Source organism: Argopecten irradians, chromosome 9 (genome assembly GCF_041381155.1).
Source record: "Argopecten irradians isolate NY chromosome 9, Ai_NY, whole genome shotgun sequence".
Classification (NCBI taxonomy): domain Eukaryota; kingdom Metazoa; phylum Mollusca; class Bivalvia; order Pectinida; family Pectinidae; genus Argopecten; species Argopecten irradians.
In genome coordinates this window covers 14,720,736-14,746,416 of record NC_091142.1, presented here as the reverse complement: position 1 = coordinate 14,746,416, position 25,681 = coordinate 14,720,736, and the positions used below count along the sequence as shown (strand labels likewise).

At 32.9% G+C, this 25,681-nt stretch overlaps 2 protein-coding genes across 2 annotated transcripts; both read left to right on the top strand.

Moving 5' to 3' along the window:
• The first annotated feature begins 1,320 nt into the window (after positions 1-1,320).
• Positions 1,321-15,566, top strand: LOC138330842 (shell matrix protein-like). The gene is made up of 9 exons (XM_069278347.1): positions 1,321-1,471; positions 7,325-7,483; positions 7,924-8,073; positions 10,325-10,450; positions 10,935-11,081; positions 11,596-11,954; positions 13,053-13,143; positions 13,776-13,852; positions 14,080-15,566. Exons 2-9 carry the CDS (start codon positions 7,330-7,332, stop codon positions 14,158-14,160), a joined length of 1,185 nt encoding a protein of 394 aa, XP_069134448.1. The 5' UTR covers positions 1,321-1,471; positions 7,325-7,329; the 3' UTR covers positions 14,161-15,566.
• Positions 15,567-19,886: 4,320 nt separating this feature from the next.
• LOC138330841 (shell matrix protein-like) lies at positions 19,887-25,426 on the top strand. Its single transcript, XM_069278346.1, has 6 exons — positions 19,887-20,061; positions 20,575-20,730; positions 22,635-23,008; positions 23,326-23,419; positions 24,204-24,280; positions 25,016-25,426. The coding sequence occupies exons 2-6, from the start codon at positions 20,610-20,612 to the stop codon at positions 25,058-25,060; spliced, it is 711 nt and encodes a 236-aa protein (XP_069134447.1). The 5' UTR covers positions 19,887-20,061; positions 20,575-20,609; the 3' UTR covers positions 25,061-25,426.
• The last annotated feature ends 255 nt before the right edge of the window (positions 25,427-25,681 follow it).

Below are 25,681 nucleotides of genomic sequence, written 5' to 3'. Positions count from 1 at the left end.
AATATATGCTTATTAGTCAGGTCATATACCGATATGCCTAGAAATTGATCCTATATCAAAAGCATTGTCAACTGAACGGAGCAATTACGACTTGGGCCTCCACAAATTTTCATCTTCAATGTAAAAATATGCAATTTCATCCTTACAGTATCCGATGAGGTCAATCAACGGGTATCAAGGGCAATGGACCACGTACCTTTTTCTCTAATTGACGTAAAGCAATAAGATATAATATTGGGATATCATACGTATTTCAAATGCAATACATTTTTAATGTAACGTGTACGATATGAGAATGATCTCTCGTCCATACCTATTACCCTTGCTGAACATGAGAAGAATACTGAGGATATTTCTTTAGACGATAGAGGTGATTGATGGTAGGTATATGAAACAGGAAATTTCAAAATTAGCTTTCCTTTGATCGATACTTGCTGTTGCTTTTGCACTTTAAAATGGAATGTAAAAAAACTCTGTTTTGAGATTAATGGAGGTTGAACAATTAGCTCGGCGATATAATTTGTAATACATATTTGAGATTTGGAAAACTCAGAAAAACGCCACATTGTATAATAATGTATCAATACAATGTCTGCAAGGTTCCTTGGGAAATGTATATATTTTCCTTTTTAAGCTTCAATTTCCTGTTTGATAAAAATGTCACTATTGAAAAAACGAATGAAAGAAATAAATAAAACAATTTAATATATATGTTGTTTTGTGGTATTTGATACAAATATGTCAACTATATGCTAATTACGGTATTTATGCAAACAACAACTGTATTCAACAATGTCACTGTTGGTCTGATAAACGCATTTTTTATTAAATACATTTTCCTCAAAGATACCAGCAAAATCATCAAAACTTGTGTATATTTAGTATTTTTGATAATTTGAACAAATAATAAAACTTGTAAATATGTTACATGTGGATTGTCATATTTTCCTATTGAGAGAGTTGACGCTCTGTAATTTAAAGAATCAATCCTCAAAAAACATGTTATAGAAAAATATACACACTAACTTGTGAACCTGATGACATACAGAAAAACATGTGTAACTGTCCAGATACGGAATCAACGCAGGAAATAATATTACTCGGAACGACTTATGTATGCTATAAAAGTCACGCAATGCTGTTGTTGTTGGAATGGCGCTTTCTGTGTGTTTTATATCATTAGCCCAATGTGGCCGAGATATTATGTACCTGTCCCTATCTTTATTGCCCGTCATTTGTCACAGATTCTCGAGCAATACGCTCGACTGACCATTAGCCCTTGTCCACCTTCGGTTGGTCAATTGGTCAATATAACACCAAAAGAAGCCAGTAATCAGAAGTTCGAAGTTGACTTACGCCAGTGGAATGTGGAATAACGTTCATTAAGAAAAACATCATTTGTGTTAATCAATTCCTGGAATACTGAATTTACACCTTTTAGAAAAGAACAGAGAGGTTGAAATTTATACAGGTGAGTATATCCAACATAAATGTCTTTATTCAATTACTCATATCATTACTTAATAATTCATTACCCATACTATTTCTTATTAACCATTTTTGAACCCCAATGTATGTTGGTAAACAATTGTTTTCCCATCAAAAATCTTGATTTAACATTCATTTTTTTCTTATTTATTATTACTTACAACTGTTCTCATTTTGCTGACTAAATGCAACATCAGTTTTATTTAAGTCGTATTTTTTCCTTAAGATAAAATTTGGTCCTCGGCGATAAGCTTACCATGATTCAACTTAACACAGAGTCACGAACATTGAAATCTATAATCTAGCGGACGTAAAACACTTTATTTCGGTAAATTCATGGACAATTTAATGGATTTTTTTCTTTGTTTATGGCCTGTTATGTTACCGTTTATTATGTTACCGTTTATCAATAAATAATAATGTAGAGATGTGCTTAAATACTCAATTAAGCGCTACATTTGACCTTGGGTTTCTTAACGTTGTATAACTTTTCCTTAGACCTTTATCTATGAAATAATAACAAAGTTCAATTTTCTCTGATAGAACTATGGTATATGTTTTATTTGGTCAAAGGCTGTTCTACCACAACCTTTGACCAAATATATTTTTGCATTCTGTATTTCGCCAAGACAAATTGGCACTGCGTGCACGACCCATTTACATCTTGTTAACACCAAGCGGTTAACAACGACATAATGATCGCACCTTAATAAGGAGTATACACTTTATCTAGCGCTAGCACAGTATCTATCGCGCGTCAACTTGGATGACATGTATTTGCAAACATCTTTGCCTTGCCAAATAATACAATTCTATTTGAATGGCGGTATAATCTCACCCATTATTGTTTAAGGAAATAACTTTATAAGCTATATGTCATAGAGTATTTATTGCTAAAAGTTTCCATTTGGATACTGATGATCGCTTTTTAGTATTTCTGAATGATGAATGTGGCATCAATGTTAACTACATATGACAGCTCATAACTCGTTGTACATAGCATATCAGTAATATACAACATCTGAAGGTTACGCTTTTACATTTTGTGTGTTAACGTCTGACCAGAAAATTCTCTTAAAAGAGTTTTAATTCCATATTTCCGGTTATTTTCGCGGGGATAATACCTTCGCGATTTCTCGGGCAATTACCTTAGTGTCGAATTGTGATCAGTGAAATGCTAATAATAAGTTGAATAATGATGCAACTGATTTAGATAATCAGTTTAGTAACTATTTTGGTGACTAGTATATATTTGGGCAACTATCTTAAACCATGAAATTGCTTATTCAAAGATGCCCCGCCGCCGATACAGTATAAAGAATACACATCATTTGAACAATAACTGGTGTTAAATCATTACATATTTGTCTAATTAACGCAATTCAGATAGGGCACAGTGTCATGAAGTTTTTTTCGGGACGCAAATAATTATTTTTGATATTTTTGATATTTATAAAATAAGAAGCGAAAACTTTTCAATGTTGGTAATGGTGTAAAGTAAGGAACTTTTGTAAGGAAAGACAAATACTAATTTGTCAGCTCCTGTTTTGAAAAAAAAACCGTCAATTGGATTGCATCTACAAGTAACCTATTATGCGAGTTTTGTTTTCATTTTTTTTTTTTTTTTTTTTTGCATTTAGAAGCCAATGTCAGTTTCTCCCTCAATATCAGTAAGCAATAAATCGTCATATGTGACTCATTAGAGTAACATTAGAACGCATAGACAGGTGTTGGTGTCATTAATCAATGAATATGAATGAAGGAAATATAGGATTGGAATACGTTATGATTGAAGAGTGGAGAAGATCGTTTGATCAATTATAATATATTTATGATGACATATTTTACAGGAAATAGTTTAAAATAATTAAGATATAACTTGAAACGTGTAATACAACATGCATTTGATTTTAAAAGATACTAATGCATCTATGTTGAAAGTGAGAGATTCGGAAATAAACTTTCTATTATGACCGTGTACAGATTATATACCTATTATATATTAATTAACACGGCCGGAAAAGTCTGATTTTTTTTTTAAATTACTATTGTTGCCCAATGATTTAGTAGAAAAACATGTATAATCATATTACTCTATTGTTTTTGTTTGTGTTTTTTAGTTGTTTTTTAACGTCTTCAATCAATGTTATGACACTTAAAGTGAATAGTCGGGCAAAGAAAACCAGTCTAAATGCGTTCATTGGCCTTCCAAAAGTTCTCACATATTAATACGACGGCCAAGTTCTGCTTAATTTCCCAGTTCTGACCATTGAAATAAGGAAAAGTTGAAAGCATTGAAAGCGAGACTGCGTGGAATTGTAACCACGCACATAGTGAGCCGGGAGGACGTTTTAGAATTTCCATACTTTAAATTAATGTCTTCGTACGCAGACAGATTTTGACGAGAGATTTTATTTTTCCATTTCATAAGAAATTATACTGGATACATTCACACCATTTTTACCGACTTTAGCCATCCTTGCCCGACTGTTCAGTTTAACGTCATATACGTTTCCGAAATGAGCAGCCGTACGGAACAACCAAATCATTGTTGCATTCTTATGTGAATATTCAAATAATATTATTCTGAAATAGATTTAAAAAAAAGAAAAAGTCAAAATGGAAAATAAGCGGGATATGATAATATCTATTACCATAGGACGCATATTCCGTCTTTGAAAATTATAGTGTTAGCTCCCTTGCGGGTAGGTATCGATTGTTAAGTCATTATTTTGTGAGCTCGATTCACATCGTTTTCTCCGACACGTATGACTTTACGCTCGCAAACACATGACGTCACAATCAATACCTACCCGCAAGTGCAGATAACTCTGTAATATGCAAATTTGGAATATCGCTTTAGCATTCAATATTGATAGACCTCCATCAACACTCCAAAGTTTTTTTTTTTTCGCAAAAGCTGACCTCATTATGTATACGAGGCATGATTAGAAAATATTTTGTTAATAAGTTACAAACTATGATTAATGGCAATAAATGGTAACATTAAATTTATGTATCGTATTGAATTCACATTAAGATCAAATTAATGTTGACAATAATGTTTCTGTACATCGATGAATACAAGTCTTCGTGATATATACAGTTAAATTTATCAAACGCACTTTTCATGGAGATGGAATATAACAATGATTACAATGAAATGTAATGAGCCATATTTGAAATAGCCTGTATGGTAAATATAGGTAAAATATATAAAAAGTCATATCTATATCAGATGGAATATGCTGTAAAAGTGATTACAAGGAAATGGATTGAATCATTGCTGAATTAATCTGTATGATATTTATAATGATATAAAAAGTAATATCTAAATCAGATAGAATATAACAGTAACTATAAGGAAATACGATTAACCTTATTTGAATTAAACTGAATGTGAGAGATTATATGACTCTTTCATATGTACATATGTAGGATAGAACTATTCCACCCGAGGGTACAGAATTTTGGGTCAGAACCGAGGCTTGCCGAGGTTTCTGACCCAAAATTCTGTACCCGAGGGTGGAATAGTTCTATCCTACATAATTTACATATGAAAGAGTTATTTTCTCACATTGCTTGTCGAATTACTTGCACGAAAGGTGAGGCAGCCATTTTGTGACAAAATCTTAACTTCTTAAATAATCGATCGATTTTAAAAATAAGAACGCCATTCGAAAGAGCTCATCAAAGTTTGGTTTATATTGAAAATATAAACAAGAAATCTTAGGTAAAACGGTTTGAAATGCAAATTAAACAAATGAAATGGTAAATAAATCCGACAAATCAATCGAAATAGAAGAAAAATGACGTCAACTTTGGCTGACATGACGTCATCTCATTATTTTTTCAATTGTGACGTCACAGCTATGTAAGATAGATCTATCTTACATAGCTGTCTTTCATGGGACAACTCTATCTTACATGGCTATCCATGTGAGAAAAAGATATAACAAACTTATACCCATATATGATGAAATATAAATATGATGACATAGGAATGTTTTGAACCATATTCGAATTAGTTTGTATGTTAGAGATAAAGATATTATATACAAACCTATGCCTATATCAGATGGAATATATCTATATATGCATAACACCTTAGCACTACATTTACACGTCACCATTATATTAGACGACATCAAGTACTGACATCCACGCGGATGTTCACATCATCTGCCACATATAACTTACATACGCATACCTATTCATCCATTCAGTGAATACACCTAATTCTATTGAAGTCGCCTCGGTTATATCTCGTAGAGCACGTTTATGAAGATATGACAATTGTTCGGCCATAACTTGTCAGTCTCTGGATATGTCTAATACCATGTAATGTAACATGTAACATAAATATATAATAATAATGGTAATTACATGGTACTCGTCTCACAATATCCGTGTTATAAAACATATTTATGAATGCATATAGTTCATTACATTAACAGGGGGAATAACGGAACTGTCACCTTCAAAATTCTGCTCACGGTCAATTAGTATGTCTTATTTGAACGAAGCGGTTGTAGTGTGATATTTCAATTGTTAGTATCGAAACGTCAATTGAGTAATTTTCACACATTACCACAAAAAAAACAAATTGAAATAGTGTTGTATATCTCTTCTTGGTACTCCCATCTAAATGTCACTACAATATATGCGATTTGATTAAGTCTACCATTTAAAAATGTATACTACAGAGAGTGAGCTATATTTAGAATTGTATGATTTGATCGCAGTGATACAAACAACTCCGACGTTTTGGATTAACCAATAGGTTCCAATGATAACTGATATATACTTAAAATGAGAAGCTCCCCCTCCCTTTTTTTTTTTACTGTAGAATTAATTTGAAAACAAATACTTGATATAGCCTACAATGGGTTTTGGTAATTCGATATCAATTCGTCGGACTAAAGTTCTTTTTGATTAAAACTAGCCGTGTCATCAGTTTGCTGTCTGGCATATATTCATATGAGATATGCTATTGATATTTACATTCGTTTATGATTCCCACATTTGCTAATAAATACACACAACATGCGTAAATGATTGACACGTGACAGTGTTACATGTGTGCATCGTCGATGTTTGACACGTTTATTGCACACCATAGATAGAACCCGAATTACCTATACAAATAATATACAATTGCACATCATTTACAACCTGCGTTCATAGACAAATAATGTACACCTATTTGATTGCAATGAACTGATAACGCCTAATTTGGCAATTAAATCCTATGCCTTGATTGATGAATGCCACTTTAGAATATTCAGATGACTTGTTGGGATATTTTTTTATATTTGATTTTGATTCATTTCTAAGTTGTACTAACACTCGATTTCTTCCACCAATAAGTTCATTGTTTTAGAAGCCTTAATGAATAATCGCGTGAACTGTACTTACAATATAAGTTGTACATAGTGAAGGAGCTAATCAACAAGGGAATTAAAAAAGAAGAAATTTCAATCAAATGTCACTTTGATCGTCTATGAATTATCGGAGTTATGAATAAGAATTACTTAATGCCGAGCTTATTTTTTTATACTTTATTTTGAATGGACCATATCTATGTACGGTCAGCCTTTTAAATTGTTTTAAGAAGAACATTTTGCAAAAATGCACAAGTTAGTACTAAACCTGTTTAATCCGAATACCTGGCTATGCCGACCAAATGTGCTGGTCCGATGACATCCGTTTTAAACAAGTTACATTGTACCCAAGAACTTATTTTATTATATGCTTCTTTTATTCAGTTTCATTACATAAAATTGATGACGTTCCTTCAATGTATATATATTAACCTGAAAGATATTTTTCTTAGGTGATATGGCCATGGTATCATTTCTGACGCTTGCTACGTTCCTCGGAGTCGCCTTCACATCGGTCAGCTCACAACTAATATCGTCTGTTCCTAGAAGTGTAATATCTACAGCAAACATCAGAGGTCCACAAAATATCCAAGGAGCCGACAGAAAAAGACGTATGGCCTTACTGAATTGTAGTTAAATAGGAAATTCTATTGATATAGTACTCAAAATGAATATAGGCTATGATTCTTGTACCATATTTATATATTTCATATTTTATAGATAGGGACTCTTATAAATTGGACAACTTGTGCCCAATCCAACTACATATACAAATTATAATAAAATGTGATGGCATCAAAGTATTGAAATGCAGGACAAAAAAAATCGAAATAATATGGACGTTTCCTTTATAAATTCGTTTTTCAGCTTTAATTATATTTCGCGATTTGCCAAACTTTTGATTTCGTAAAAAACTTTCACATTTGAAAAAATCATTGAATTATTTGAAACGATATTATACTTGAGAACAAGTAAGTGTATGGTTGATAAAAGTATTCAGCATTTTCTACATTTCCACTTTCCTAATAGATGTGCTTTAATCTCTTTTCAGTTGGATGTGTGTTACAACCTGTACCGAACGCCATACATAAGTACCGAGTACACTTATTCTCACTTGGAACATCACTAGATTTCTACTGTGCACAAGGAACTATATTTTACCCAGACAAATGTGCCTGCGATTGGCCCAAAGATCGAAACAGTAAGAGAGATATGAATATTATATACAATATGGTTTTGCGGTTGTTGTAAGCCTCACGCCAGTGTGTCACACCTCTCTGTATACCGACCTGGAGAACCGTCCTGCGGTAATGTTGAGACGCGATTTATAGATAGATTATGCATTAAAAGTGAACGCCCATACCATAACACTACTGTACATACCTTGTTAATAACTTATTCAAATATGGACGATTTTTCATGTGACATAAATTTGCTGGCATGCTTTGTTGAGCTATTATCATAGATGTAAATTTTCTTTCATTAATGTATTCTCATGGCAGTGGTCTTTACTGTTTTTATAATCACTTTATTTTCTTACGACCAATGGTAATTGGACAGGCACAGGATAGCTATCTAATGTCTGTTCTTTTTTCCGATATCATCACAGTTATCGTATATTGACCTCATCTTCCTTTTGGATTACAATTTAGTCAATTATACCGATAACATAACAAAGGTTGAGTTTGAAACATGGAACATTACAGTCAGTGTCCTATTAAATATTAATAAGTAATCATCTGTGACATAATTAAGTAAGCGCTGCTGCATTTAAGTTTCCCAAATATCGGTCACGCATGTACGAAGATGTTTCTTAATTTCCTTTAATGAGAATCATATTGCTTTGAGTCTTGGTAATAATAACAATTAAAGTTATTTAAGATTAATTAGTACCAATACACAATTACTATCAAGAATAATTCAAATCCGGTTTAAACAACTGATTTCCCTAATCCCATACGTAGGAATCCACAGTCATCATTTTTGTGTGGAAATACTAAAGCATACATTGAGAAAACAGGGATTACTCTAAATACTGCAAAAAAAAAAAAAAAAAAAATGGTGCGTTTCCAATATCTATTTGATATGTTTTTATTGTAAGGTATAATTTTCCGCCATTTATCCGTCATAAAACTAGAATTACTTCTATGATATGTATGGATACAACTTTATTTTGTTTCATTGTTTGGTTATTTTTTAAAATGAAAACTTACATCCTTATGCCATGAACGAATGGCACGACAATATGTCACGTTTAATTTTGCATGACCTAAACTTTCAAAATACCTTTTATTATGGTGGAAATAAATGACATCAGAAATCGCTTCGTGTGTGGAGGTTCAGTATCAGCCCATTACGCCTCCCGCTTTCTCATATATGATTATCACCTGTATATAATGTGTGTATTTGCATCATACTTACCACTTGTCAGAGCAAACGAGTGTGAACGTCCACTCGCGTAATGCAAGCTGACATTTTTACGCCCAGATACGCGATGGTTTTATTAATATATCTCTACTCCGGTCAGTGGCGTCTCGCGTGACTGAACACAGACAAACACTACAAAACATGTCATTAGGGAAATACAAAGAGTTACCATGCAGAAAGACATGTGTGTCAATATATTATTCACTTACATACCTAATTATCTATGGAGATCACATGGAATGATAATGCATTTTATTTTTTTATTTACATGCAGACCGAAAAAATATTTCTTCATAGTTATGATTGTGTATAAGAACAAAACGCACACGCGTATGCCTATTCCGTCTTTGCACATTGCAGAGTTGCCTCCCCGTCGGGTAGATATTCATTGTGACGTCATTAATTTGTGAGCGCAACTCATGTCGTTTTCTCTAAAAAATATGACGCTGTGTTCTGAAACACATGACGTTACAATAAATACGGAGCTGCGATGGCAGATAACTCTTTAATATGCAAATACGGACTATACACATCAATGACCTTCTCTTTGAATAGTCACGAATGCAACAATCGTCCTGATGCTAAAATATCGGGGATAGCATTTGATACTTTTTATTCAAAATCAGACAAAATTGAAAAATATTTTTTTTCCATCTTCATTAGTAACCTTTCAGATATTTTACCGTCGTGTGTAAATTGTCATTTCTGGTTGTTTATAATTACGTTGACTATAATGATTATCCCAGTAGCAATCATTATATCAATAATGTCTGATATAACAATTTTACGTTACCAGTTAAACTTTTGTCAGCTTTCATAGCGTCTTTAGTGTACCAATTGTAGCCCCCTCTGAATATGTCCAAATCTAGGCTGTCATTTGTATTGCCACTTATGAAAATAAAGCGTTCACTCACTGTATTAAGACATGATATCAAATTGGAAAAGTGATTCAGAACCATATTGATAAACTTGTATGAAACTTTACATGGCAAGGGAGATAACTCTAGTTGATCTTATGCTTCCAGTGGTATTACCCGTCGTTCCCACGACCATCCGTCCCCAGACGAGACCTTTCCCAGACCGGACAGTACGTCCAGGCAGACGACCGGTCATTGACAATGTCCGTCCTCTGATGACTACCACACCTGAACGTAAGTCTACTGTCTCTTGTCTTTTGATCAGTTCAAGGAACATTCCTCGACACAAGCTGTCTCAAGCATCTTACATCAAGATTATTTCCTTAACTTCTCTAACACTTTCCTTTTTGAACATTTTAGGTTAAAAAATAATCTTTTAAATTTAGGATTGTTCGTGAAAGTGGGCCGTTTTTGTGTCTTTGTTTAACTTTGTTGTTAGAAAATTGTATTGTGTTTTATTCGATCTTTACCTGCTTATTTTCCCGTATTTTGTACACAATCTCGCTGATAATGACACATGTTTAGAAACGTATGTTCTTTTCAATACTTTGTTTCTTTCATATCTTAATCTTATTGCTTAATGTAATGCAATCTTATGATTCGTTATATAAAAGAAATTACATCAACCGAATTTGATAATAGAACTAGAGGAAAAATCGACACATTACATGTTGGAGAGATTTCAATAATGTGATAAATCATTTCAATACCATTTCAGCGTGCAGATTTCGGGCCGACCCTGACAGGAATTTCTACCAGGAGTTTGTGATCGGGTTCGGCTGGAGTAAGCGGCCCTGTCCTATCGGTACACTGTACAGGGAGGAGACATGCAAATGTGACGACATCGCTCCAGTGTCAAGTCTACGTAAGTAAATATCGTATAGCCGACTATATTATGTCTAAATATTGATATAGTGTCAAAAGTTTGATTCGCGAAAATATTGAAAAATGCATGAAATGTATATTATACTTAACACAAAGAAATAAACGGTTTAAAATTTAATCTACTCATTTTTTATTAAAAATCGCGTTAATGTGGACTTGATTTAACATGTATGTCGTCAAACATCCGCCTATTTGATAAAAAAAATGTCAAATTTTAAACTATTTTGAAAACTAAAGAATGAATTTCACCAAGTGGATACCAATTTAACTGTTCGAACAGAACTAATACATTTGAATAGTTATTATCATATATATTTCAGAGAAATTATATTTTTGTTTAAAGAGATAATCCTTTACTATTTCATTAAATGTACGCTTTGCATTCATCGAGTGATTTATTGATCATGATATTCGTTTCAAATAATACAGTATGTACTATATTTTCTCTTTAGATTGTTGTCAAGTCTTTAACATAATCTTAACCTGTTTTACAGGATGCCGAGCAGAGCTTTACGTTCCGTTTGATGTCATGCCAATAGCTGACGGTGCCGGAACGAGCATTCCTATTGGCAACAACGGAAACGTTGATTCTGTAGCAAATGCTGGTCGTTTTGATGGAAGTGGGCGACTTACAATTTGGATGTACTCAAACATGGATTTCGGTGAACAGCTTACGATAAATCTGCGATTCTACGACTTCCCTGGGGGTCAGGAAGAGCAGGTTTTAGTATCAAATTGCTTTGATAAGGAACTTGGGTCCATTGAGATCGCCACACGTCCTCGTAAGAAGGAAGTTGTTTTCAGAGGCAATACAGCACAATCTGGACCAGTAGAAATTACACTTCCATATCAGGTATGACTAAACATAGAGAGAGGGCGTGTAGAGGCATGTGGCCTGCTGCCCATCTTCGATACTTGGGGTTACTATCACAGACGTAATATCCACCCCTGGACTATTCTATAGTAAACTATAGTAACAGTTCAGGAGAAAAAAACTGACCAATCATGGTTAGGCCTGTAGAGACTTCCTTTGAAGATTATAAAGATAGGGGGACACCAAACTTCCTCGCATCACAATAACACAGTGTGCTGTTCCTGTGATGTGCATCAACAATCAAATCACATGTGTCTTCTGAACTACCTTCAGTTTTACTATGAGATAGTCCAGAGGTGGATATAAAGCCATTGATAATAACCCCTTGAGTATCAAGGATGGATGTTGCACAATTCCCATTGATCAACAATAATCTGAAACGAAAATGAAGTCTTAACGTAAAATAGGCCTAGACATATTTGGAATATAAGGTAGTGACTTTTAATAAAAGTTCTTAGAACAAATGGCGTAATATCACGTATTACTTACATCCGGGTTCAAAAATGCACTTGCAAATTATAGGAACTGTAATATTTCTAACACAGAATTAAAATTTGATTAATTTCTTTCATACATACAACAAACCAAATTGTACAAATTGCTTCAGACATAAGTTATTTGATATTTCATCAGCTTATACCCAGGGCGTCCACCTATATTAGTCAACAAATATTTATATAACTGTTAAAAGTATCAAGTGCGATTCATAAAGAATTTCTTCGAGTGTATTTATTGTAATTATAATGAACGTACGAAAACTCATTATGTAATGTAACCTGTGTTTTGAAGCAAAATAATCTTAATATTCCTTAGAATAATTGATGGTTTTGATAAACCACTTTTAAATATGATTATCTAATCTGAGATGAACTGTTCAAAGCTAGTCACATAAAATGACTCTGGATTTATCCTTTAGCATATAGTTCTAATAATTAAACATTACAATTGCCCACACTCAAGCAAATCGTTCTTTTAGAGATAATTATTTCATCGCATGACATCAAATAAAATCCTACTGACATTGTAAATGATATATTTGCAAGCTCAGGAAAATCACAATTTTATTCATGCCTTCAGGAGAAGATGTGGAAGAATGTCACCTATTCATACGATGGATCCACGTTAACCGGAAAGGTTAATGGTGAAGAGAAATCTATTCCACTGAGAGGTAAGTCAAAGAGAGAGGTCATGTCGTCCATGAGTTATAGGTGGTATGTAAATCAATCAATGCTGTCATGTATGCATTATTGAATTATATATATACACGCTGGATTATGTAAATCATTATGCGGTTTCAAACAATAGTGTTATTTTATGATAAACGTCAATATGATCCATGTAAATAATAAATTGTTCTTTTTTTCGGTTATATGACATTAACGTAAGTTTTAATTAAATAATTGTGAATTGCATACCTATGATTATAAATTTCTTTTAAGTATGTAAAATTCTTAACATGTTTTATTGTCTTCTTTTTTGAAGAAATTTTGATATTTTGAAATATGAATGTGCATTGAACGTTTGGTAAATGGCATTAACTTTCATTTTTATTTCAAGCTTTTGAACTGCACATATTTAATAAAAGATTTTTAGATTATGGAAAATTCTTAACATATTTTACTATTTTTTTAAAGACAATTTAATATACGCTTTGTTGGCTTTGAATTAAGAATGTATAATGAACTTTGTTTAATGACATAAACTTCACATTTAATTTCATACTTTTGAACTTCATACATATAATTATAGTTTTTGTTAATTATTTAAAAAAATTAAATAGTTTACTATTTTCTTTTCTAGGAAATCTTGATATCCGGTTTAGTGGATTTGAAATAGGAATGTGTAATGGACGTGGTTATGTTGGTTACGTCGATGAGGTAGGTGATATGAATACCTTTACACTATTACTGTTCTAGTCAAATACAAAACAGAGTCCTAAATATAATATAATTATCAATTAAAATTAATAAAACCTTTTTGTTAATTAATCAATAGTAATGTTATATTTTCAATAGAAATTGTGAAAAAAATACCTACCCTTTCTATCAATGATTTAATGTTTAGACATTTTGTCTGATTATTTACTTTTTTATTTTTTCTTCAGTTACGAGTATACCGATGCGTGAATCACTTTGGACTAACACGACCAAATAACAATTTTGGATTCACAAGACGAGTGAAATAGTGAACAAAACGATGGAACACTTTTAAAGTATTAAGTTGCTTATGGTGGAAAAAATAGATTTGGACAACAAGTGAAACTGCAGCTGAAACATAAGTCGATAAATGAAATGAGAGTTTACTTACGAAAGTTAATGTATAATCTCTATACTTTGTACTGTTTAACGTTTTTTACCACATGTCTGCTTTGTGATTTTGATTGGAAGTAACTGATTTGGTATAGTAAACAAACCATTCTTTTGATTTAAATTTAGAAATCGGTCCATAGCGATATTTACTTAATATTCATGCAGTGCTATCTAATATAGTTAAGTATACTTATCTTTTAAATATTACGATAACAAAATGCTTTTATTACAGTACAGTTTTTCTGGTTTTTCAAAACATAAGCTCTGACAGTTAAGATAAAAAGTGAAAACAGTGAATGTTTGAATAGTCCCATGTTCCAATCGTCTCATTTTATATTGTAGCTCATCAACTAGTAAGCGACTGTGCGTGGGTTTCAATAAATGTCAACTTGATGATTGATATAATATACAATATATCCTTGGTCGTATATTAAAAAGCAAAGAATTCCTAAAAGGAAGACTCATTTTCATAAATGATAAATAATCACTGTACTTATTAACGTTTTATTTTATCTGCGAAATGTCGAATGCAACATAATATATATGAGAAGTGACAGATTATCTCTACATAATAAAGGGTAAAATTAACTTCTTAAAGTGAATTAACAGTTGGATGCAAGTTGACGTTTTGATGTGATATTAAATATTGAAAATATCAAAAGTTTCATATTAATTGAGGACTCCTGAAACTTATAAAGGTGTATTTCAGCCTTATTACTTCCAACATTATATTAGATGTAAGAGTGTATCTTCGTTGATTATTGCATGCATGAGATCTTAATGTATATAGTTGTAGCAGTATATATAGGTATTATGTATATAGCATAGATGTTTAGTGTGTATATTGAATGTAAATATGACCCCAGCTAAAAGTGACAAAAAATGTTGAATACATACTTATATACGCAATGTATAGTGTTACAAAGTTTATGTGATGGTGTATTTCACCGTGGAAATAATCATCTAAATAACTAAATTATATCTTTAAATTTGAACATTTTCTCGACTTTAATAAACGTGTCGTGAGTCTATTCACAACTTATAAGATCTTTTTAAAAAAAAATTGGTTTCGGATTTTTTGTTGTCGAATGTCTTACAACATTATACATCTAAATCATGTGATTTATTTAGTAAGAATGTTTACCAAGGTTTATAACTACGCATATTTCTTTCGTATTGTAACAAATGAATGTGGTGTTGATATAAATAAAGAATGTTTATATCGAATATATCGTTGAAGTTTTTGAAGGATCAACCATCATAAAAATGATTTTATTTTATATTTCATTTTTTATTTATTTTTTGAACTTGTGTATTTTGGGGGAAAATTAAATATTGCAATTAGGTTCTAGATTATACGGTCCCATTGATCTATCACACTTATACGCATATATTGACGTTATTCAAATTTCACGAAAGTAACATTCCTGTTATTTGTGACACTATATAGTAGAAAGAAAGATATTTCGAAAGGAAAAGAAACGACGCTACATCACATCGGTACATAATTTCACTGGATATACAGTAAAACCTCGATGACTCGAAGTTGCATGAATCATCGTGAGAGGTTCGATTCACTTGGACTTCGACTTACGAACATTTCGTCGATTTAGTAACCTGCTGAGTCTAGATAGTGAACATAATTAATGTTTAGTTTATCTTGCCATATAAACGTTTTTTTCATTTGATTTGAACCAATTTCCAAGTGTGAACTTTAAACTTTACCCCGACGTGAATGTAAACTGCACATCGTCATCATCATCATACACATGACAACTTAATAAACATCATCAATCAGTTATCATCATCATCATCACAACCAAGGTGACAAACCTCATCATTCCATAAACATCATGATCAAATGACCTGCATTGTCATCAACACTTAATCCCGTGGTTATCGTAATTATCATCGCTCGAAAGACTTTATCATTCAGTAAACCGCAAATTTTATTTAAATATCATCATCACCATGGTCATCATCACTGTGTCAAAATTATCACTTCCTCACATTTTCACACGCTCACTTTCACTCACTCACACATACTCAGACTCTCACTCTCACTCAATCATATATGGCACATTAAGAAATTATTTAGGTGTTTAATTGATACTGCACAGATTAAAGTTTAATTTCATTTCATTTTATTTTCTTAAAATACATGGAAGGTTACTCTGAAAGACATCTCTATATGACATGAGCATGTTTAACAGGTAGATAGACCAATTATCTGAAAATATACTTCCAAATATGTTAAACATCCTACTTTATTTCGGAATAGAATGGAAAAGTAAATGCTTCCAAATATGTTAAACATCCTTTGGGGAAAGGGAATAGAATTTGCATAAATATTGGCTCTAACTTCTGAGCAGAAATAGTAGAGTCCAATAAGGGAAATAAAGTTGATTCTTTAAAATCTTTCAGAGAAGAATCAATGGTGATGTTTTCAGAATATTACTTGAAATTACAACCACCTGAGCGATAAGGCCCTATGGGCCTCTTGTTAGTCATCTGACCCGAAGGGCGGCATAATATTAACGCAGGACGACCTAAATATGTATGCGGTGTGTAGCGTGTGTGACGTGCACAGTGCATGATGTGGGAGACTGTTGTATATAAGTGTTGTGTATTTCTGTATAAACTACCGCTTTTATAGACTTTAATGTGTCTCGGCCGGGAACAGAACCCAGATTATTTCACAGGGGCAAACGCTCAACAGAAGACCAAATGTGAGGTGGTGTCGAAGGAGACGTTAGGAAGAACAAAGTTAGTTAGGAAGAGGAAAAAGAGGATAAAATCCTAAATTAAGTCGCCCTTTACGATCATGAAATAGGTCAAGAGGCATAACTGCTGGGCTACCTACTACTCATAAGGATAATGACTTATAAGATGACAGGATTAATAACATTCTATAAAATTGCGTTGGTGAGACGTAAAAGCCAAATTTTGAAATTATTTTAATAAAAACTTTCACTCCACAAACTGAGACATAACATTTCTTACATGAAAATATGTGTTAGAGCACGCCTAAATTAGTATATACAGGTTTCGTCTCTATAGATAAAATGTATAGATTATATTTGATGGACATTAAATGACAAAGGCTGACAAAACATCAACACTATTTAGCTTTAGGTCGTGACAGTTGTACAGAATATTAATCAGATTTAGAAACAATTATTAATATTTATGAGGTGTTTTATTTGGTATAGAACATCTTAACGAACTATGAGATCAACCGATAAAATATATTAACTCTTGTAATTCTAAATTAATTCTTTAACATTCAGAGAACATGGTGCCTTTTAAACAGCTGAAAAGTTAGTATTCTATTTGTGGTTGATAGTGTTCGTAATCCAAGGTGTCAAAAATGTATATCGACAATTCCAAATCAAGAGTACTCATATGGATCTTAATCACCAAGTTACGTAAGTACAATAAAATATCAATTCATATTAAATATAAATAGTCCTTGCTGTAAAAGGCCCACTACCTTTCCGAAACGACTTTAAGTTTTTAAAATGGGAAAACGAGATAATTTTGTAGTGTCGCATAAGTTTTCAACTTAATGTTGATACTACACATTAAGATTCTAATAAAACAAATGTTAATTTTTATAACGCGGGTCGTCTTATGTCTTATATCGTCCTAATTACCGCACGTTAGTTAAGTATCACTGCACTAGACGGCTAAATAGCGAAATGAATCCTCACTGTTAATTTATAGAATGAGCAGGAAATTTGGAGTTTTTTAGTGGTGTAACTTTTTATCGATATATTTTCCTTAAGTTATTTTCGTTAAAGAAACTTTAATTTTTGTTTCGGAAAGGAAGTGGGCCTTTAAGCAATCTAGAAATACTGGACAGTTCCGTTTTCACATTTTGCAGTTCATTGTTTAATTAAATTATTTTGTAATTAAATTTATGAAAATGTAAATCAACTTATTTTTGCGGCGATCTATGTTTCTTTTCTTGTCGACTTTTCTAGACTTAGACTTAATTTTGCTATGTAGACTATAAGGTTCTACTTAGCCCGTGTTAACCTCGGTGTACTATTTAAATGCGATAATAAATTAATAATATCTTACACAGGTCTGTCAAGTAGACATAGATATCTCAATCCGAGTGAATGATTTTGTCTGGTCAACTCCGTTCAACTCCGAGGCTACCCAAAGGTTGCCGGCCTAAAATCTTTCGTTAAAATGTGGAAATTGAACAAAAACGTTTTATGATAATGCTGATAATATGCATGCTAAACCACAGTGTTCAATTATATGTTTTCATCTAGAATAGGATTTGTAGAAATGTAACATTCCATTCAGATTAATCCTAGGAACGTTTCATAATTATATTCGCATTGCTACACAGACTGTTTCCAAATCAAATGGCAAAATTAAAAATAGACAACAGGTTTTTAGTAGGCCTAGTCGAGACGAAGTTTTTTTTTCTCTTAGATTGAGATCCAGTATACTGTAAGCCACGTGTATTTCGCGACCACTTATTCTCGCGTTATCTTACTTAGAGACTTCCCCAAGGTGATTTTGTTTGGGATCTAAATTCCATGGATCTATTTAATCTGTATTTGAAACCTGTGCGTTGTGGTTCATTTGCGTAAATTCTCAACTCCCACAATATATGCAAAAATAATTGTACGGGGAAACAAGTTTGTTTACAGTAATTACGAGAAAAAAATGCTGTTTACTAGACAAGCGTAACTGTTTTCATTACACATTGAGGTGTCTTAATTATGCAAATTAAGCATTGTTTTACCTTGTCTTAACAAACTACAAATGTCTCTCAAGAATATGAACTGCATTACAACGATGTTACAAAATGTCAATAAAATCTTCATTTGCATGCATCAAATTCGTTTTAGGTCGCATAAATGACTCGTTTTACGGTGTTGCCACAATGAAAGCGCCGACTTCCACATCAATGACAGAGTAACATCGTAAAGGAGCACTTAAATAATAAACAATGGAAGTAAAATATGATGTTAAAATGATCAATGGTGTATTAATATTCTATCGCCGCGTCAGTGCTGCCTCAACTTCTTGTGGTTTATTCAAAAGTTCACTTCGGTATTAGGCATTAGGTGTATGAATTATATTACTCAATAGGCCAATGGGTTAAACAGAATACTTTCGTGTCAACTCATTTTTACGATTTTTCTTAAAACAAACAAGGAGAAAAAGTGGCCACATTTCCTATAAGCATTTGACCATGATTTCTCTCTACATTCTATGTTTAAAAGTGTCTTAGCGTAATACTGAATCACAAGATCTTCGTGAGAATGTTGTTCTATGCAATGTCAGTTACATCCTGTTTAATTAATTGAATTGAATGAATGCAGTTTGTGTTTTGCTTTTCTTACATTGTTTTTGTCCACATCAATTCAGAAAAAACAAAGCACCTCCAAATTCGACTTGAAATGTGTTTTTAAGGTCTTTTAAACGAAATTTAAACAATTTGAACAATTTGTTTTTTTAAGAAATATGCATTGATTTCATTTGAATACGGGCGCAACCTGGGTTTAATATGGATTAATTCATCGCCCATGGTAGAGGTGACGCTTACACTGCCGGAAACTATGGTTTTATGTATTTGTGTATCCTTGTCAATTGAATTTAATGTATTATTTGGTTACAATATTAACATTTCTTGATTTGGTCCGTTTTCTGTTTCATTTCAAAAGTGGCTGTGTCAGCCGATTTTAGCTTTTTCGACAGACGAAGAACATTTAGAGATACTGGAAAAGCACGCGCTACTACAGTAAAACGTAAGTGTTTAATATCGATACCAAAGGTTTTGCTAAAGCAAGCAGTTTGATATAGGGATCATGTAGTCAGTGCAAAAATATTCAATTAGCAAGCAGGAAACTTGTATTTTATTAAAAAACCCATTTCTTTTCCGTAATATTGTCTTCAACAGAAGATTTCTATGAATTATTTTAATAAGCATATTAATATTGTTTGACTTTCCCAATGCTATATGAATAACGTCGCTTCTTTTTGCAAATATATGGAATCAGACACCTCGTAAAAAGTAATAAGTCAACAAGTCCCGGGATATGTTACGGCAAAATAACGAAATGAAACTTTAGAACATATATGTTTAATTGTGTTGTTGCTATAATTTAACGTGTATGTAATGCTTAACACAGCATTTCATCTACGTGTCCACTCCTGTAACAAACAACTATTTCCGATGTATGTTAACGGAGTTGGTTTGTTGTTGTAAGTATGTATATTTTTGTTGCTATATCTCATCCTAAATGTATTATGTGATGCAGCCTGTAATCTACGTGCCCACTCAAGTGACAAACGGATGTTTCTGATGTATGTCAATGGAGAATGGCGTGAGCGGCCCTGTGCTATGGGAACACTTTACAATCAGAAGACATGTGATTGCTCTATACATGATCCTAAGGCCGACCTTAATGGCCGTCGTAAGTTTTTTTCCCAAAATGATATGGAACGAATTGGTGTATCACTTAACTACACATCATTTCATAATGTATAATTGTTAATATTCACAGGAGTTTTAATTTCGCTAAATTCGTGTATTTATTCAAATTCGCGACAATCAACATCTCACGAAATTTATCAAACTCGTGGTTTTGAATATCAGAGCCTGCCACGTGAATAGCTATACTGTAAACATTATATGCGAAAATAAGTCCCCACGAAAAAGTTCCATACAGTAAATTGTGTAATGATACAAGAGATCCCAGAGGGATCCTGGCGCCCACCAAAGAATGACCTATGTTTGACAAAGAGGGATCTTTTTGCTGCTTTTCAAACTCTTTCAAACACTCTACATATAAAATTTGAGACAGATCGTTAAGTTCTTTCTCAGAAATAGTGGTAACCAACTTCACTAATGAAATCCAAGATGGCGGCCGGTTGACAATCTTGCTGACGATCAGTCACAAAAAGCATTATGCACAACTATGGTACAAGGGGAACCTACGTATGGAATTTGAGAGAGATCCCTTCAGTAATTTCTGAGAAATAGCGGTAACAAACTTTAACTATCAAAATGCAAGACGGCTGCCTGTCGGCCATCTTGTTAACCGATCGGTCCCAAAATGCAATATGCACAACTAGTGTATGTAATTTGAGAAAGATCTCTTCAGGTCTTTCTGAGAAATAGCGGTAACAAACTTTAACTATCAAAATCCAAAATGGCTTCCCGGAGGACATCTTGTTGACCAATCGGTACAAAAATGCAATTTGCACAACTAGGGTCCTAGGGGAACCTACATATGAAATATGAGAAAGATCCCTTCAGGACTTTCTGTGAAATACCGATCAGTCTCAAAATGCAATATGCATAACTAGGGCCCTAGGGGAACCTGCATATGAAATTTGAAAAAGATTCCTTTTGTAATTTCCGAGAAATAGTGGTAACAAGAATTGTTAACGGACGGACGGACCACGGACCACGGACGAAAAGCGATTTGAATATCCCACCATCTGATGATGGTGGGCTAAAAAGGTTACCTTTTCGAAGCGGCTTTTGATTTTGTTAAAATTGGAAAGTAAAACGAGATTAGTTTTAAGTTAAACTTATCATCACTGTCTCAACAATTTAGTTTAAACAAATTAATGTTGACTTTCATAACGCGGGTTATCTTTTGTCTCGCCGTAGTCCTAATTGCCGTCCGTCAGATATTTATCACTGCGCCATACGGCAACAAACAAAATGTTTCACTGTTAACATTGACAACGCATTTGTTTTGGTAGTGTAACCTCGTCTGAGGCCATCGTTATAGTTTTAGTTCTTATATTATTGTGGTTTTTCAGAAATTGGTATTTTTTGTTTCGGAACGAAATTGGACTTTTTAATATCTGGGTGATACGTTCGAAATATATATCATATAAATATCATTTTACTACACTCATAAAGCACTGGGAATTTCCCCCATAGGAGTGCCTAGAACTAAAGCTTTTTTCATCAACACAAAAACTGTTCGTGTTTTTTTCTTTTTCTCAATCATTTGTTTTATGTATCATATCATGTTGATGTCGCATATTCTTACATTAGATTTAGAGAGTAAATCACGTTTATAACAAAAATGATATCAATAAATCTATGGTTATAACGTAGCAATTTTCATTCCCATCATTGTTCTAACAAGATGTTTGTACAATGTGTACAACGAATAATGCTTTTAAGTGATTTGTTGGTCTTCAGAAATAAGTTATAACTTTGTTTTAATGTATATCATTACAAATGCTATTGATTGTGCTATATTAAGAATTACTTTTAATAGAAAAAAAGTTATTGTTAATTTGATTCCTACAAGAATTGTTGTAAATATTAATTCCCTCCTAACTTCAATTTTAGGATGTCGAGCCCCACTTTACATACCATTCCACTCTGAACCAATTAATGACCACGGCGGCACAAGTATCTCATTGGGAAACAACGGCAGGGTCAGAGTTCATCAAAGTGTCGGAGAATTCGATGGTAGTGCAGCACTGACTATCTGGATGTATGCTGACATTGACTTCGGGGAGTATCTTGGAATTACATTAAGCTTTCAACATACAGGGGGCGCGGCTAACTCAGAACAAGTGCTGGTTTCAAATTGTTTTTACAATGGTCGGGGGAGCATCGAAATAGTCATACAACCTTTGCGAAAACAGGTTATTTTCAGAGGAACAACTAGCCAAGACAATAGTCAGCTCACCACAGCGGAGGTTGAAATTCCGTATAAGGTAGAGATTCAGTCAGGATGTTGTGACCATAACTACCTAATTTGACCCAATAAGCGCCAAGGGCGCTTAAAATTAAAAGAATTACGGATGTGCTTAATAGAACTATGTTTGAAGAAATCAATTAAGAAACCTACACAGTTTTCATATTTTAGTCTACATTTAATTCAATGTAAAAGTGGAATTAATGAATAAAACGAGGACACGCTTGATTAGGGATGGTGACGCTTATTGGGTCAAATTCGGTAAATAATGTATATATAACATATCAGAATAGATGTATCATGATATTAAATACAATATATAATTGATTTGTTTAGTCCGGAGGAGCCTGGAATACTGTGACATATTCATATGACGGCACATCACTTACCGGAAATGTGAACGGCCAGACTAAATCAAAGCCTTTAACTGGTACGTACGATCTGTTACAAGTGATGGGTCATACTAGACCATTATCGAACGGTGTCGGAATGCTGACCGCCACCAGTCTTAAATAGCTACGCACTGTTATATGCCCATTTGTTACAAAATCCCAATTTGAAACAACATTATTCTATGTTATAAAACGGGTTTGCAAGTACTAAGGCTGATTGTTGTTAATTCAACAATTTATTCCAAATTAGCGCGTAACAAAGCTCTAGAATTGGAATCGTTTGCTTTCGAAGTATTCCAAAATCCTTAACATGTATGTCCGATAAACATAAAGTTAACTGGTTAGAGATATAAACGCGATGATATTTTTTATGTTACACACTTTTATAGAATTTGTCCCGGATCAAGCAAACGCGGTAAAATTGAAGAAATCTGATCCGGATTTGAACTACCTCCCAAGTATTATCAGAAAATCATGAAATATCAACACGGTGTTTTCTTTCTTCCTTGATGTATTTCTTAATAATTACATTTTACTCTATATGCTTACTTGTCCCGTTCGATATATTCCGAAATTTGAAATATGGCTCGCTCATCTGGGTTGAATGATGCATTTTTGTATCAACTACATCGTACAAGCAATGTTGCAGAATTATCTGCCCTTGTATGTAGGTATTGATTGTGGCGCAATCTGTTTGTGAGCAAAGACGCCAAACGTTTCAGGGATGTTTTCCCATAAAGTAATGACGTCACAGAGGATAACTGTAAGGGAGGTAATTCTATAACATGCAGAATAGGAATGTGTGACATTTATATTACTCAGGGAGACTGGCTGTGAGTCCAGGAAGTCTACGGATAGGAATGTGTAATAGTCGTGGATTTGTTGGACGTATGGATGACGTAAGTACAGTATATGTTTAGGATTTTAAAGATATTCAATATTACAACAGTGTCCACATAACATTAGACATATTTTAAATATCGTATATCCGGTTACCTTAAGGTAAAAATTGCCATAATTTGAACAAAAATGTGAAAAGTTAATTTTAGCGATTTAACATTTCGCGGTACATGTCTATGGTTCTATCATTTCTCAACAATTCGCGGATCAAGTTATGATCAATAATGTCCAGCGAAATTAAGAAATATGAAGCTGACAAAATGTAACCGGTCATAGAGAATGTTGTTCGTTCGGGCCATTGCAGACTAATTTTAGTTATTTCGCATGTAGTTAACAGGTGTACTATTGGTTTGATATATTGACATTTATGTACCAAGCAAATGTGTTTAGAAGCTAAATGACTTCATCCATAATGATTGGTTATACATTTTTAATTATGTTTCTATACTGTATAGCTGTTAAAATTCGCGAATGGAAAATTTCGCGATTTACTTGTAGGGATATATTGGCGTGGTTTTATTTTCGAGATTCTCCATTAAAAGCGACATTAAAGTGATATGTGGTATGATTCTTTAAAAAATTGCAAGAAATAACAAATCGAGCTTATGAATAAATTCGAGAATCTAAATTAAATGTTCGCCAATATTAACAACTATGCAGTATTTGATAAACTAGGAAAAAACACACAACGTAAAATATATGACCAAGGCTCATACATGATTCTCTTGTTTCAGGTTCGACTGTGTCAACCTATTTTGGCAACTATCAATCAGGGTTAAGCTTTACGGACAGCGAGCGATATTCATTTAAATTAATTGGTCAGTTTGGTAGGGTTTAAGACAAACAAAAATATGACATGTTTTTACATGCATGTTTTTACAATTAGGATTTTTATATACATTATTTATTTCATTAAGGGAGCATTTTGCTTTGAAGGTTGATACATAACTACAGACTATCTTAGTTGGAAAATTGACATATATTGTGAAATTGTACTGTGATAGTTAAACAATATTGTCTTAATGTTGTGTCGATGTGAATGTCCAATTGTACACTATTATAACAACGTAATGTACAGACGAACAAAAGCAGGACAATGTGTAAAGCAAAGTAAAATATCATGCTACTTAATGATATGCAAAAATATGTTTATTTGGATTCAAATAAGTATAGATAATATTATAAATTATTCACAAACAAATAAAATGTCATATTAGACCTACAGTATTTCTCGGACTTGGATTTCATTCCGCAATTCTCACTAGGGGCATTGCTGCCTTTTTCAAAGTGACCTTTCTATGATTATCTAGTATCAAGCAAACATTACCAAAGAATGAAAATAATAACAAATTATTATTTACAACACATATTTAGAACAAAACTAGTATAATATAAATCAC

What these genes read in the sequence shown, in the direction of transcription:
- LOC138330842 (XM_069278347.1), top strand. Translation starts at nt 7,330, where the DNA reads ATGGCCATGGTATCATTTCTGACGCTTGCTACGTTCCTCGGAGTCGCC. An exon ending in AGGAGCCGACAGAAAAAGAC is followed by an intron (nt 7,484 to 7,923) that starts GTATGGCCTTAC and finishes ATCTCTTTTCAG; the next exon opens with TTGGATGTGTGTTACAACCT. An exon ending in GAAATCTATTCCACTGAGAG is followed by an intron (nt 13,144 to 13,775) that starts GTAAGTCAAAGA and finishes TTTCTTTTCTAG; the next exon opens with GAAATCTTGATATCCGGTTT.
- LOC138330841 (XM_069278346.1), top strand. Translation starts at nt 20,610, where the DNA reads ATGTTTCTGATGTATGTCAATGGAGAATGGCGTGAGCGGCCCTGTGCT. An exon ending in GGCCGACCTTAATGGCCGTC is followed by an intron (nt 20,731 to 22,634) that starts GTAAGTTTTTTT and finishes CTTCAATTTTAG; the next exon opens with GATGTCGAGCCCCACTTTAC. An exon ending in AGGTTGAAATTCCGTATAAG is followed by an intron (nt 23,009 to 23,325) that starts GTAGAGATTCAG and finishes TGATTTGTTTAG; the next exon opens with TCCGGAGGAGCCTGGAATAC.